Genomic DNA, 15,907 nt, shown 5'->3' with positions numbered 1-15,907 from the left:
GTTTGAAACAGCAGAGCACAGAGGTCAGAAGCTTGGACTCTGAAATCAGACTGCTAGAGAAACTAGCAGAAGATAAGACTTTTAGTGGCGTTTGTTTCTGCAGACTCATCTTATCAGCTCTCCATCTCTGGTGAGAGGGGACACCTTCACAAAAGGAAATTTATGCCTTGCTTTTAGGCAGAAATGGGAACCCGAGAACTCTTTCCATATCTGTTCATTCTCAACCGCCTTCAGCTCAAATTCTTATCCAAATGATCCTCATGCCAAAGCGGCATATTTTGGGGTAGTGTGTCCTGATCTCCTTCAAGATTCACTTGGACATAAAAGCTCTTTATTTAAAATTACCAGTTGTATTAGTCAATAGTCACACCCACTCCACTTCTAGGCCAGGGAATCTGAATCAGAGATGGATGGCTTGGCAAAGAGATACAGGGCACAGAAATATTAATACAGAGCTGCCGAACCACTGATGGGACGTCATCCCCTGAGCGAACTCAGTGTATTATTGTAATACTGTGGGAGCTCGTGCAAAGGGCTGCATATCGTTCAGCTCTTCTTGCTTGGGGCCGCAGCAGAGTGGCTGGAGACAGGAGTCACTGCAAGGTTGAGAGCTAAATGGAATACAAACAGATGTTGTGGAAGTTGGTGAGCCAGGACTGTAGCTGCTCTTGGGAACGCAAAGCCCACCAAGATGGGACATGCGGTGTCAGAGCTGGTGGTGGGCGCTGCAGCCAAGACGGGGCCTTGCAGAAAGCGGCTGGGAGAAAGTGCCTTGGGTGACATTTGGTCTCCTGGGTGACATTTCTGTATCGTAAGAGGATGAAAAGCTGAACAACACACAGTCTTTTCCCTCAGGGTAGTTGTGTCAGGCGTCCACAAGCAGACTGCTAAGTTGTGGCGTTTTCACATCCTGGCGCAGTGTGTCAGGGACGCGGTAATACTGTGACCCACCTGCCGTGTGTGGAAAGGCGGGTGCAATTCAGAGGGCAGCAGGAAGCCCTGGAGCCTTGGCAAACGCTGGCAGGAAGAAGGAGCGTGATGGGAGGCAACTTCTGTCACCTGTGTCCAAGCATGTGGGGGAACGTGTGTGCGTCAGCTGCTGCAGACAAACAAAAGGAGTTTGGGATTAAATCAGATACTTGGAAGAACTCTCCAACTGGAAGTCTTCTGATGCTTTGATTCGATCACCACGAATGAGAACGGTTGCCTTTCCTGGTGGGAATTCACAGAGTGCGTTCTACATGCTGGGTGCTCCATGTCGTTCCATCTCATTGTTGCAACTCGATGGGGAAGGCATTTTTTTTTTTTTGAGGAAGATTAGCCCTGAGCTTTCTGCCGCCAATCCTCCTCTTTTTGCTGAGGAAGACTGGCCCTGAGCTGGCATCCGTGCCCATCTCGATGGGGAAGGCATTTTTGTGCCCACTATGGATGTGGAGTCTGAGCCTCAGAAGGTGGTTTGGTTTCCCAGTGCATACGGGGCAGGTGCCCGGCATCAATGCCTGTGTGTTTTCCCCTACCCCACACTCTCTGATTGGTGATCCTAACAGAAAGGCTCGACAAGGATCTTTTGGGGGTTCAGTTATTCTCCTTATTTTTGTGGGGTTTCCTCTGCAGTCCCGGACCCAGGGGCACATCCTTGTCTAAGGTCTGGTGAAGCCTCTTAGGGTCAGGTCACCCGTCTTGGTGATGGGGATGTTCCTGTGCCCTGCCTGAACCCGTGGTCTTGTTGAACCTGTGTATGAATGAGCCCCCCACCCCCACCCCACTGATGGGGGCCTGTGTTTACGAGGTGGTGCAGTCAGGCTCCACAGGTGTGCTCTCTCCTTCCTTGAATTTGTAGTTTATCCTGGGGAGAAGGAGATACCCAGCTCCTCTGAGGACCCAGTGTAGGAAATGCTGTGGGTGGGGACCAAGGCTGCTGCCTTGTGTACCCTCAAAGGGTTTCATGTTAAATCAGTTGTCAGTGTTTCGAAATTGGGAAGTTTCGTGGAAAAATCCAAATTTCCATCTCCTATAGAAAGACCAGAAGGCCCACCACTCCCCCTTCATGCCTTACTTCGCTTGTCAGCACGTAGATATCTGAGTTTGCAACCCCTAGGCTACAAGAGAGCTAACTGACCCCAATGCCCAGTTCGGTGCGCAGGCACCAGAAGGGCCAACTGACCCTGAAAGAGTGAGACACTTCCCGTCTCCGCCTGGGCAGCTCTGAAACGACCCTTGCCTGGGGCCCCCCAAGCCAACGGAATCAGCGCCTCTGAGGGTAGGTAGGTGTGAAAAGCCACCCAGGCGGTTCTCCTCTGCAGTCCAGTTGGGACCTTCTGCTTAGGGTTTCCCCACACATAGACCCCAGCCTCAGTCTCGTGTGAGAGAAACGGGCTTATGAAGCCTTGCATGCAAATTGCTGTTGTCACTCTCCTAGCACCTGTGCACAGCCCGGTCGCCTCATCTTGATTTACTCACAGGCTCTCTCTGACTTTTATGTCCACACCTCTGGAGATAAGAGGTGTTTTTACAGAATTCTGGAGAAAGAGAATAGACAAGACAGGAACAAAGAATTATTTCAAAGTTTTCCTTTGACGTGCTTGAACGTTGATGCTATCTTACGGCAAATCTTAAGGTTCCCTGAAAAAGGGTAATGGCATTTAGAAGCTTCTTGCTCTTCATGTGCGCCCTTCCTTCAAAAGTAACACAAAATAATAAAAGATAAAGCAAACTCGACAGGTTTCTTCCCGAGGAGACTTTTCATCAGCAGGCACTGGGAGAGACGGTTTCTGTGGGATGTGAAGGTGCTGGGGGCAAAGCTCCAGTGGTCGTCCGTTCCAACTGCACTGTGGGGCGCTGGGCACAGGCCGTGTCCATCAGCGATGTCTTCATCCTGGGCTACCCTGGCCAAGAGTGCAAACGGCACAAGATGACATTTGCATCTGGGCGAAAAGCATCACAAATGCTCATGGCTGTGGTCTCTCCCCGTCAGCCAGGCGTGGTGGGTTTGTGTCTGCACAGAGTGAGACCTTTGCTCTTCCATTGGCCAAAAGGCCCGCAAGGGCTTCTCCCGTCTACGTGGGAGAAGATCTCCAATGGGGTTTCCAGGCTTTCAGTCTGAAGCTTAAGGTCTCCGTCACAAAATGGAGCCCATTTCAACTTGGAAAGTCAAAGCTTGCCCTGGAGACTCAGCCTGACATTTTTGCAGCTTCCAGTGGAAAATGACTTGGGTTTTCAGGGACCAAGGGGGATCTAGACCACTAGGGAATATCTTTTACAACATTTAAAATTTTTTAGAGTTCAAGTTTTATTTTCTCTTTCTCTTTTGCCCCCTCTTTTTCTCACCTCCTTTTATTTTTAAATGATAAAGTTGATGAAATAAAATGGAAGGACAACGTAAATAAGAAAACACTCATTTTTCAAAGGATCAGGGTCCACCTTTTTTCCCCTCGCCTGAGGACCAGGCGCCAGTTACTCAGATGACGTTTTATCACCTGCAGGATTGGAACACAATATCTGCTCAAGGTGAGTACACTAAGTCTTTCATCAAGGTTTAATTACTTACTACTATTTTGGGGGCTTCTCTCTGCATGTCAGGTCCCCTTGGAAAGCCCCTTGGGGTGTGTTCATGACCTTAGAGGAGGGGACAGAGGAGAAGTCTGCTGAACTCAGAGGGACTTGACCTTGCCCATCCATGTGGCTCAGCTATCCGGCTATGTGTGTTTTGCGAGGGTAGGATAAAGGAATCCTGAAAAGATTGGGCCTTACAGACCTTTGCAGGGCAGTGCGCTTCCCGACACCTCACGCGATGAGGCAAAGATCCCCTAAGCTGCTCCCCCAGGAGTCGTGTCAGTCAGGTCATACCAGAAACAGTCAGGACAACCGAGCTGGACGGCCCTCCACAGAGAGTCCGGTGCCCTAGTTTTTGGGGTGGGGTGTGAGCCTAGGCAGTTTCCAGAACAAAAATTTCCAATTGATTCTGATACTTCCACCACAGGTTGGGAACCGCTTCCCTAAGAGTACATTTGAGGATCTCCGCATCTGGCCTCGCCTCTGATGCACAACGTGTCAGCCTCAGCCCATCTGGGAAAAGTCGTCTGATGAGTTGAGCTAAAGAGAGAAGAGAGCGACATGAGCGTCCTTGTGTGATGACGGGGAGGCCCTGAGGAAGCCTCAGCTAGGCCAGACTGTTGCCAAGAACACTTTTCCCTTCTTCTCTGTGCAAACAGTTCCACCCCGCAAAGCCTGGCTCCTGTCCTGACTTAGCTTTTCGATTGCCCCAGCCTGAAGAGCTTGCCTTCTCTGTACTTTTAATTCAGTCATCGTCTGGATGATTTATTTGACGATTCAATTAGCAATTGACGGCCTGGCTTCTGTTTCGGTTGAAGGCAATTCGTCTTATCTTGCTATTTAATTTTTCACTTATCTCTGTCCAGTGGAAATAGCACTGATCTGAATTTCAGTCCAGGTTTTACTCCTAACTGTGTATCTCAGGCAACGCTTTTAACCTTTCTGGGTGTCAGAGCCCCTGTTATAAAATCCACAATTCTCTTTCTTATCTCACTTCTCAAGCTTAGGTTCTTACAGAATTCTTGTTCATTTAATTTTGTCTTTTGATAAAATCACTGTGGTAGACAGTTTCTAACATGGTTTCAATGATATTCACTCCCTTACGTCACTCCTGTCCTTGACTGTGGGGGGACCCAGTAAATAGAACATGGCAGAGTGACGGGGTGTCACTTCCGTGATGAGGTTAGGAGAGATGGTGGCTTCTGTCTTGCTAGCATCCCTCTTCTCTCACGCTTGCTCTGACGGAGAGGCCACCTGGAGAGCATGGAGGGTGACTTCTAGTCGAGAACCAGCGAGTAACGAGGCTGCAGTCCAACAGCCTGTGAGGAGCCGAATCTTGCCAACAACGCTAGGTTATCTTGGTGGTGGCTCCTGCTCCGGTTAAGCCTTAGATGACGGTGGCCCCGGTTGACATCTTGTGATGCCAGCCTCGGGAGAGGCCCTGGGCTGGCCCTTGACTGTAGCCTTATCTCAGACCCTGGGCAGAGGCCCCACTAGGCTGTGTCTGGATTCCTGACCCACGGAAATGGTGAGATGAGAAGTGTGTGTTGTTTTAAGCCCTCCGTGATTCAGGCTGCGAGCCGCCCCACCTAGAACAGTGCTAATCACCATGGAAGACGAAGAAGAGAGCAGGCAAAAGTTTTACAGCTTCCTGTGGAAAGGACACGTCATCCTTCTGCTTGTATTTCACTGGTCAAAGCGAGTCACATGGCCACATACGCGTTGAACAGGGGCCGGTATAACCCTTCTCCAGGTGGGGCATGCAGTGTTTGTGAACAGTAACACTGGGGGCCATGTACCCCGGTATCCTGGGTCAGAGGCAGCGGTAGACACAGATGGCCGTGACATATGGGAAAGAGAAGGAATTGCATGTCCTCGGATGGGTGGGGGATAGGCCCCGGAGCCTGTCTAAGAGAGGAGAACGCAGTTGAGGAGCTGTCTTCCCTAGAGAGGGGTGGAAGATTAAGGGGGTATGGAGCACTGAGGAAAGTTGAGCCTTTTAAGCTCAGAATCCCCAGAGTCACCATTGACACCTCCCTAAGATCCCCTAAAACAGGGAATGATCTATGGCAAATGCAGCGTGAAGACATGCCCGTCTGGCCCCGCTCACTTGACTGCATTGCTTTCCCGAAGCCCCCTCAGCGTCCTCAGTACAGAAATACAAGGGCCTCCCTGGCCTACAATGCGGTCCATCAAGCGGACGTGGGTTTTCAGACAACTGTCTTCCAGCTCAGTTAATAGGAGAGAAAGCTTTGATGCAAGACCGTGGGCGAGCCTGCCGGTGCCTGGGTTTCCGTCTTCCCGAAGCGCCGTGCTAATCCCACCTTCTTGAGTAGCGAGCACAGCTGCTGTGGACTTCCTGCAGATGCCGGAGGAGCCTGAGGAATGACTGCTGGCCCGTCCATCTCAGGGGCCTTGCAGGCTGGCTGTGGAGAGGCGATGCGATGGGCCGTGCGGAGATGCGGATGTCAGTCCATCAGCCGGCAGAGCAGAAGCTGAGCCTGACTTAGCCGGTAAGCCAAGCCGACGTGATGAATCTGTTGTTAAAACCAGAACCGGATTAAACTTCTGCTGACACGCAGTAGAGAAATGTCAGGGCCAGAGATCCCCTGGAAAGCGCAGGAGGCTCGCTAAGCTCCTTCTTCCTACAAAATACACTTTTGCCCTGAGGCCCTGCCTCTTCGCATCATGCCGGATGGTATTCCGTTTCTCCTGAGGTTAGAGTTTGCGTCAAAAGAAATAGACTTCACTGGGATGAGTTCTGCAGGAGTCCCAGCAGAGGTCCAGACCCGTGGTTTCTCTGGTGACCTCAGATGCCGTCCAGGCCAAACCCCGGCCCAGAGCAGCGTCACCTCTTCACGTCTCGATCTGGAGCCGGGCAATCAGGGGCAGGTTTAAACCTCTCCAGACTCTTCAGGATGTGGTCCTGACCCAGTTTTCCTTCCACATTGCACCACAGAGAGTGTGGGGGGACAGCAACGAAGTAGAAGTCTAAACGAGAGCGTGGAGGCAGCGCCCTCCTTCCTAGTGGCACAGCACGCTTTGCGTTTGAGAAAAAATTTCCATTTGGCGACTGAAACGCCCTTAGTTGTTGGAGGAAATGTTGAGAGAGGCCGCAATCTGTACCCCAGAAATCCTGCTTCTGAAACCGACTACCGTGAGACCATTTGACCCCTCTCTGGCACAAGTTTTTCCTTGATACAGGATGATAATGGCGTTTCTAGGCAGTAAATTGGCAGTGCTTTTAAACTGCTTGATGAGTCTATTCTGTAACAGATTATGTACTTTACTGAATGGTCTCCTAGTTAGTGTCTAAAGGTTATCTTTCATTTCGTAGGGACTAACTTTCCCCTCCTCATCTGTGCATCGGGCACCAGGCTAGACACTGGGAACACACAGGTCGTTAGATCTATTCTCTGCCTTCGAGGACCTCCTTGTCTAGCAAGTGATGGACATCCAAAAACACGACGTAAGACATGTTAAGTGTTTTAATCAGTATCTGTATAAAACTCCGTGGAGACAAAAGCAAGGCAAACCTGGCGGTGCGATGGAGCAGGAGGTGAGGAAGGCTTCAGACCGGATGTGTCTTGCAGCGTGAACTTTTTAGGTGTTCAAGATGTGGCAAGAGCTTTCCAGGCATAGGGAAGGGCATGGACAAAGGCAGGGATGGGACCTGCATGTGCATGTGGCGGTCAGTGATGCCGCCTGGACACACGGTAACGCTGCTCTGCTTAGCCCCTGATGCTTTGGTGGAACCATGTGACTCCTTCAGGCTAACGAGGTGGAAGCAACAGTGAAGCTTGACTTCTGAGCCAAAGCTCGTCACAGCTCGTCCAAGACTGTCCAGAGCTCTTTTTTCCCCTCTGGAACACAACCAGCAACATCAGACATGGCAGCTGTTCTGTCAGTCTGGGTCCCTGAGTGACCATGACAAACACAACTCTCCATCAACCCCTGATGAACATGTGACATGAGCAAGAAATGTATCTGTTTCTTTTTCAAGTCACTGAGCTTTTGGGGTTGTTTGTTACAGCAGCATAACCTATTCTATTCCTCTAATTCAGGGCAAAATTAAGAAATAAGCATGGTGTGCCTGCAAAATAACATAGAAGATATCTGATGGGACCGGTTGGGAGTGAAGGAAAGCGAGATTGGAAATATGGGCCAGGACCAAATTATGAGAAACTTCGACACCATGTGAGGCGTTAACTTGAAACCAGAGGCAACGAGCAGCCATTGACGAACTCAAATCGCTCTCTCAAGTCGTATGGTGCATCTCTTGGGCCATCCCAGTCTGCTGCTTTGGCACTGATCCCATACTTCCCACAAGTTTAGGAGATCTGGATACAGAAAAGCCAGAGGAGAGGATGGGATGGATGAGGCACAGGGAGCGTGGGTTTGGTGAGCCTCTCCTGCTCCTCCGCTCCAGGGGGACTGAGCAAGACACCAGAGACGGCTCCTCTATCCTGGGGCAAGCATCTCTTCGTCAGGGACGCCTCCCTATATCTGACACGGGCTCCTTTTCTGAGGCTAGACCTCTGAGGTCAAAAAGCTTGCTTTTAGTGTTAGTATTTGAAAAATGGAATCCCTGGGGTTCACCTATGCTCCTTTCTGTTCATTGGATCCAAATCTGGAACTGTCTGTTGCTGCTCTAGACTTTTTTTTTGTGTTCTACTATTCCTTTCCGGTCTTGCTTCCCATTACACATCTCACATTCCCCGTGTACCCTCTTCTCCAGCAACGCACACCATTCCCTGTTCCCCCAGATGCCCTCGCCTCCCTGACCTCACTTACACTGGCTGCTTGACCCCAAGGCCCCATAGTGGGATGTTTGTTATCATTAAAATTCTACCTTCCTGGGGCTGGCCCCGTGGCAGAGTGGTTAAGTTCACACGCTCCGCTACAGGCGGCCCAGTGTTTCGTTGGTTCGAATCCTGGGCGTGGACATGGCACTGCTCATCAACCATGCTGAGGCAGCGTCCCACGTGCCACAACTAGAAGGACCCACAACAAAGCATATACAACTATGTACCAGGGGGAGAAAAAGGAAAAAATAAAATCTTAAAAAAAAAAAATTCTACCTTCCCTCTAAGACCCAGTAGCTCATATGCCATTTTTTTTCCAGAAACTTCTCTCTCAAGAGAAAATTAATCTCTGACCTCTCTGAGCTTCCCTTTCTCTCTCAGGACCCTCGCCTCACAGAGCGGCCATTTTTGGGTATCTGTGGCCAGTACCAGACCCAAAGATCAAGGGCATCATCTTCATCATCTCAGTGGTTCTCATAGTACTTAGCAGTGCTGTGAACATATTGGGCTCTCAGACTTTTTAAAAATTGAAAGCTTCTGGGGCTGGCCCAGTGGTGTAGTGGTTAAGTTTACGCACTCTGCTTCAGCAGCCTGGGGTTCACTGGTTCAGATCCCTGGCATGCACCTATGCACTGCTCACGAGGCCATGCTGTGGCAGGCATCCCACATATAAAATAGAGGAAGATGGGCACGGGTGTTAGCTCAGGGCCAGTCTTCCTCAGCAAAAAGAGGAGGATTGGCAGTGGATGTTAGCTGAGGGCTAATCTTCCTCAAAAAAAAAAAAAAAACCTGAAAGTTTTTTAGTTGAAAGCTTTTTTTAAAAAAAAAATTAATGGAAAGTTTTGTCTAATTTCCCCTGCTTTACTCCTCCGGAGGCCGTCTGTAAAGCACATATTCTTTCCTACTACATTGCCACACCTCCCAATTTAACATGAATACCACACGTCCTTTACTTGCAGGTGATTATTTTCTTCCAGATAAACATGTTTAGTCAGAACAGTGAACACCAGTTCCTTTGGAAGGCTGTGGATTGAAAGTCGGTAAACAGATGGTGAATGTCAATGGAGATTAACCCCCTCTGGAGGCAGGGAGGGTGGAGAGCAGACAATGTAGGAATGACAAGTGTGCCACCTGAGAGATTATAAATGTGTACCAAAGAGAACGGAGTGATGTCTAACCTGGAGGAAATTGCAGCGAACACAAGTTAAGAGAAACAATTTTAAATACAAATATTTAAGAAGTCAACGGAACTGAGGAAGTTTTACCGTTGAACAAGACTTGGGCGGGGGAGGGAGGGAGAGGAGGTTAACAGACAACAAAGAGGTCTGACACTTGAGCAATACGACAACCCAAAAGGCCAGTGCTATCCTGGGCCATATAGGAAAAGAAATTATTCCAAACTTGAAGAAGGGAGGGAGAGAGAAGGACTATGGTTTGGGAGAAACACCATTTCAGAGGCTGATTCTCCACGGTCTTCTCACTGCTGAACATCTTACGGCTCTAGACTTAGTAATATTGACTGGGCCCTATATTTTAAGAGATTTTAGGCCAAAACCAGGGTAGACTCTATTTTCTTGCCAAGTCACAAATCAACTAATGGGTTATTTTTATAATGAAAGTTTCAGATCCCCAAGAGATAGACATCAGTAAGAAGAGGTTTTCCCAACCTTTGAAATTTTCTTTTCTGATGAAGTATGTTCCAAGTAGATCTCACTGGCACTAGTTCTCAGCTCTCTGCTGATGAGGTTTCTTTCCTCGAGTTATTCCAAAGACCAGAACTGGAGGCCTATTCCATCTAAAAAGGGGTGGTTAAGAGAGGTTTGTCCTCAGCAAATCTCTGTAGACACGTCCTGGTTTCTGCTTCTCTTTGTGAGGAGACCCGCCTCCCTTTTCTATATGAGACGAGAAGTGGTGATTAAATCCAGTTACGATTTTTCCCCACTTGCTTAGGGGCATAAAAGGGGGGCTTTTCTTTCTCATGTAATCATTGTAAAGTTGCAGGAAGATATGAATTCTCCAGACAGGGCGTGATGTAAAAATTGTAGAACATCTCATGCTTTGGGGGCCTCTCTCGTTATAACTTAACGTAAGCTGTCTTTGGGAAGAAAATGGCCCAAGCCCTGCTGTCTCATGCTTCCCAAAGACAGTTTATGAAGTCATTCTCTTCAAAGATGAAAAAAGTACCATGACATGTAAATGACCAGGATATTCCAGCTTACTTTACAGGAGAGTCCAAGGGTCCCTTTCCCAACCCCTCAATGAAATGTGGTACCCTGCTTCCACAAAGATAATAGCACCAACCCAACATCAGGAGGACTTGAGCTTCTGAGTTATTTTTCCAACGCAAGTGGCACAAAGGGAAAGCTATTATTTGTGTCTGGGTAGAACAAAATCTAAGAGAAAGTACTGCGTTGGGAATACCTCATCTTTGCAGAAGGATGGGCTAAAATCCTATTTGCGGCTATTTTTCTTCTGAAGCTTAGAATGCTTTAAGATCACTGGAAATGGTTTCTGCAGTGAGTACCAGTGTGTCTCTGAAGCTTCGAACAGTAAAATGTGCTGCCACTGAAGTTTTGTTGTGTTGAATCAAGAGGTATGTGTGGGAAGGCAGAGCTGGAGGATGTGTCAGGTAAGTTTTTAAGGTGGATTTACCCCAAAGGAAAATATTTTGATGCTGTTAATATGTATGCTATTCATCAGAAGACAGATTACTTCTGTTTTTTATTGTTTTTTTTTTGGTGAGTAAGATTGTCACTGAGCTAACATCTGTGCCCATCTTCCTCTATTTTGTATGTGGGATGCCACCACAGCATGGCTTGATGAGTGGTATGTAGGTCTGCACCAGGGATCAGAACCAGCCAACCCTGGGCCCCCGAGGCAGAGTGCGTGAACTTAACCACTAAGACATCAGTTGGCCCAAAGAGAGATTATTTATTCTTTTTGAGGAAGATTAGCCCTGAGCTAACATCTACTGCCAATCCTGCTCTTTTTGCTGAGGCAGACTGGCCCTGAGCTCACATCCGTGCCCATCTTCCTCTATTTTATGTGGGACGCCTGTCACAGCATGGCTTGACAAGCGGTGTGTAGGTCCACACCTGGGATTTGAACCAGCGAACCCCAGGCTGCCAAAGCAGAACATGCGAACTTAACTGCTGCGTCACTGGGTGGGCAGGAGAGATTATTTCTTGAACTGCTTCCCAGTGTGCATTGAGTAACAATTAAATACTTGATCAATGAAATAATGAGACACATTATGTATTAACTATCCCAGTGACCCACACTGTCTGCTAAGCAACAAGTCTGCGGGTGAGTAAGTTGGTGGATACTTTAGATTGGGTGTCAAGGACATTTTAAACTGAGATTTAAATGACAGGAAATAGTCAATGATTCCGAGACGCAGGAAGACTTTTCCGGGTAAGGTAAACACAAAGGCTCCCAGGTAGGAATGAGCTTGTCTGTTAGAGGACCAAAAAGAAGGCCCTGAGGCCGAGTGGAGGGGCCTGGGGCAGAGCGTGGGGCGTGAAGTGGGAAAGGGTGCAGATCCCGGGGACTTTGTGTCAGGAAAAGGGATTTAGACTCGGGGCTCAGTAAGATGGGAAGCCAGTAGTGTATTTTCAGGGTAAAAACGCCCTGGATGGTGATGAGTTACAGATCAGAGGAAAGCAAGAGAAGATGGGGTGAGGGTCGCAGGTAGGCAAGAAGGAGGTGGGGGCAGCTGTGCCGGTCTGGGTGGAATCAGGAGCCATTGAGAGAAGGAGGATGTGGGGAGAGATGTGGGTGTGCGGCAGGTAGGAGAAACCTCTGGGTCTATGGAGGAAACATGGGGTGTTGTACAGGAACTATCGCTTGTGTGCTGGCTGTAAGGACCCCTACCTTTAAAACACAGGTGTCTATGCAGGTCACCAAGGGCCTGGCTTATCACTGAGTTCTGATCTCTGGAGACATTTCCACAGTCAGGAGTTGCATGTTTTCATCTTCTTTGGTTTCTTTCTGCACAGGCTTCTTGTACATCAGGGTGGGTGATGTGTAGGAGGGGGTCAGAGGATGGTTGGATTCGCCCCAAGGACAGGCTGAGATGCTGCACACAACCACTTACCTGGGTAGCTCAGAGTTCAAAGGAGAGGGCAGGGGGTTCAGGGCTCGTTGGGCTGAGGCCAGGCTTTACATACCCAGTCTCTCATTCCATCCTCCTGATATTTTTAAACTCCAGTTTACAAAAGAAAAAGGTGAGGCCCAGATAGGTTCTTTATTTTGCCCGAGCTTTTAAGTAGTGGAGCCAGGACTGAACCAGAATCTGGCCCTCTGCCTCCTCCACCGGGCCCCTGAATTGGGTGAGTCTGTTCCCCTTCCTTTCTCATCACCACACAGATCCATCAAGGCACCCATCGTGGGGAGGCCATGATTCCTCTCTTTCAGAGCGCCTGGGAAGGTGAGCGGCAGACGTGCCCGCCTGGAGGCACACCCCCTGTTGCTGCCCCTGCGGGGCTGGGGCGAGAGGCAGGGCGGGGCTGGTGAGGCTGACTGCGCTGCCGCCCCCGCTGGGAGCCGGGGAGCGACCCTTCTGCGTGCGCCCGACTCCTATTTCCTAGTCCGTCCGCCACCCCCGCTCCCCATCCCTCACCTTCGCCCCTGACTTCGGCTCAGGCCCCTGGGGGAGCCCCTGGCCGCGGGCTGGCGGCGCTGGGGGCGCGGGGTCCCTGTTCCCTGCGCTCTGGCCCGTCCGTGCGCAGAGCCTCCTTCCGGGCGCCCGGGGCCCGCGGCCTTTGACGTCAAGCGGCGGCGGGGGCTGCCTCCAGACGGCTGACCCGGGCCCTCCTCCGCGCCCCTGCCCGCGCGCCCCCTCCCTGCGCCGCGCCGCTCGGCGGCTATAAAGGGCGGGAGCGCGGCCGCCGCGCCGAGTCCAGCACCATGGAGAGCCCCCGCCTGCGGCTGCTGCCCGCGCTCGCCGCCGCCCTGCTGCTGCTGCCGCCCCTGCTGGGCGCGCGCGCCCAGGAGGACGCCGGGCTCCAGCCCCGAGCGCTGGACCTCTACTCCGCCGTGGACGATGCCTCCCACGAGAAGGAGCTGGTGGGTACCCCCTCCGCGGCTGCCCTGGGCCCCGCGCGCTCCCTTCCTTCGTGCGCGCTCCTCCCCACCGCTCCCCTCCCACCGCGTGCCCAGAGTCAGGGCTCCCGCCGTCCGCCGAGGACCCTCCCGAGCCCCGGCCCCGAAGGTCGTAGAGCGGGTCCCCTGTCCCGGCTCCTGGACCTGCGGTCTGTGTGTGGGACACGCTGGAGTGGGGTCCCAGGGAGGAGTGCGTGCGGCGCGGGCTCCTTGGAACTCGGGCTGGGAGTGAGCGCCCGGGCTGGGCTCGCAGCCAAGGCGGCAACTCGGTCTGGGGCGGTGTGTTGCAGATCGAAGCGCTGCAGGAAGTCCTCAAGAAGCTCAAGAGTAAACGCATTCCCGTCTACGAGAAGAAGTACGGCCAAGTCCCCATGGTAAGGCTTTGGGGTCCCCCCTCCCCAGGCTTCTCCGAGAGGAAAGACAGCACCTTGAGTCTTAACCACGGCTGTCCCCCCAGGATGTGGCTGCATAATTCAACTAATGGGCTTGCAGAATTCTGTGGGCTCCTTTTGTTTCCAACCCCAGCCTTGCCCTTGGTCTCTAAGGGTAAAGGGCAGCCTGGCCATTTCCGAGGGTGAACAGCTTGTGCCGGGACCAGCCTCTTCTGGGGTCTGTGTGGAAAGGAGCGTTTCCTGAAGATGAGCGACTTTCACCTTGCGAAGAATTCTCTAAGTTGGAAGAGCCCTTAAATCTACTCTGTTCTTGTTCCCCCGATTTTCTTCCTGCCTTTCCCAGCACTGCTATTTTGTTTGATCTAAGTTCTAGGGTCAAAACTCTTGATTCAGGGCTAGTCACCTTCCTCGGAGAAAACACACACACAGACACACACAAATCTTCCTTCTTGGGTTGAGGAGGTGGACAGCAGGGAGCAGGGCTTGTGAGAAAATATAGGTCTAATGTTTATTTCTTTAAAAAAGGGTCTGGTGGTTTTTTCCCTTTTAGTCAAGCAACTAAAGGAGCCAGGAAATGTGATTTCCGCCCCCCCCCCCCCAAGGTGGAAGGAAGTAGGAGGGGCTCAATAATTTAAATTTCTTTCTTTTGATGTTCTCTCACTGAAATGATAAGACAAGGCTCTCTGCATTTCAGGCCTGACTACTTGGACCTCTGGTGATGGAGATTGGGTCCACCCTCTTTCCCACAAGGCAGAAATTGTGTTGATGGGAGCCTGGGTTCGCTCATGCTGATGACCACACTTGTGTCGTTTGCAGTGCGACGCAGGAGAGCAGTGCGCAGTGCGAAAAGGAGCCAGGATCGGGAAACTGTGCGACTGTCCCCGAGGGACCTCCTGCAATTCCTTCCTCCTGAAGTGCTTATGAGGCACCTACTCTTCTCTTCTCCTTGATGCCCCAGTCCTCCCAGTTTCCCCGAGAGGCGAGGACCAGCCTTCATCCCTGGAGTTTGGCTTTAGCAACGAAGTTTGCCTTTCCCTCTGAGGGCAGGGGCTCTTTTCCTGCTATTTCCGAGTAAAATAATTCATTAGATGTTACTGTGTGACGGATGATGCCTTGTGTGGTGTGCCAAGTATTCTTTCTTATTTTATTTGTCTGACAAACTCCTGTGTATCTTTGTGTCAAGAAGGGAATTTCGCCCTGAAAATTGTATTTTTGTATGTGGCGTGGCAGGATGAAAATTAGATCTAGCTAATCTGGGTAATTGACATCACATCCTGGAAAATAAATCACCCCAAGTATCACAAATCGAAGCATGTACAAATTATACATAATAAAGTGTTTTTAATAATTGCTCATAGTGCATTGTTGTTTCTACGTGAGTAATTTAAGTGGAAATGGTGGAATTAATCATGCTGTTGTTTTCAAAGAGAAATATTTTAAAAATAGCAGTCTATTGGAAGAACAGCCCTCAGCTCTGAGGAGTTGTGGTCATTCATCAGGAGTTTGACACACGAGCTTCGGCATGCTCCATTTTTCTTTGCAGCGGTGCAGGGTGTGTGTGTGATGAAATAGAGATGGTTGGCGTTTGGCGTTGTTTATTGACACCTTTAGCTAGATCCCTTGATTTTAATAGTGAGACCAATAAAAGAGAAATTGTTTCAGACTTTAGCCACATTAAAAGCAATTTGAAAAATTAGGACTTTTGTTTTCGCAACTCATTTACTAGAAAATGTACGGTGATAGAAAATGGACTCTTTGGGGGTGGTTGTTTGTCCGAAGGAAAGGAGAGAGCTGTATCAGGTGCTCCAGGGTGGGCGACCCAATCTCTCCAACCAGGTAACACACAATCTTGGAAAAATTCTCTGTTCAAAGGAAAAGGAGTCATTTTAGTAACTTGTTTTGAGGGGAACAAATGAAAATTGATGGGGGCAGGTTCAACTCAAGAAATACAAACATCTTAAATGTAACATTTACTAGTTCTTTAAGTGTTTCTGAGTGCTTTCCTGCCTTGCGTTTCTGAAAGTTTAAACCAAACCAAGTAACATTTGAGAAGCA

At 50.0% G+C, this 15,907-nt stretch overlaps 1 protein-coding gene across 1 annotated transcript; it reads left to right on the top strand.

Annotated features, from left to right (window-relative positions):
- Positions 1 to 13,265: 13,265 nt before the first annotated feature.
- Positions 13,266 to 15,129, top strand: CARTPT (CART prepropeptide). The gene is made up of 3 exons (XM_046668698.1): positions 13,266 to 13,424; positions 13,751 to 13,834; positions 14,669 to 15,129. The coding sequence occupies exons 1-3, from the start codon at positions 13,266 to 13,268 to the stop codon at positions 14,774 to 14,776; spliced, it is 351 nt and encodes a 116-aa protein (XP_046524654.1). The 3' UTR covers positions 14,777 to 15,129.
- Positions 15,130 to 15,907: the final 778 nt, after the last annotated feature.

Source organism: Equus quagga, chromosome 7, assembly GCF_021613505.1.
Source record: "Equus quagga isolate Etosha38 chromosome 7, UCLA_HA_Equagga_1.0, whole genome shotgun sequence".
In the NCBI taxonomy this organism is placed as follows: Eukaryota; Metazoa; Chordata; class Mammalia; order Perissodactyla; family Equidae; genus Equus; species Equus quagga.
Note: the sequence above shows the minus strand (reverse complement) of the source record. Positions and strands in the feature narration are given on the sequence as shown.

What these genes read in the sequence shown, in the direction of transcription:
- CARTPT (XM_046668698.1), top strand. Translation starts at nt 13,266, where the DNA reads ATGGAGAGCCCCCGCCTGCGGCTGCTGCCCGCGCTCGCCGCCGCCCTG. An exon ending in CCTCCCACGAGAAGGAGCTG is followed by an intron (nt 13,425 to 13,750) that starts GTGGGTACCCCC and finishes GGTGTGTTGCAG; the next exon opens with ATCGAAGCGCTGCAGGAAGT. An exon ending in AGTACGGCCAAGTCCCCATG is followed by an intron (nt 13,835 to 14,668) that starts GTAAGGCTTTGG and finishes TGTCGTTTGCAG; the next exon opens with TGCGACGCAGGAGAGCAGTG.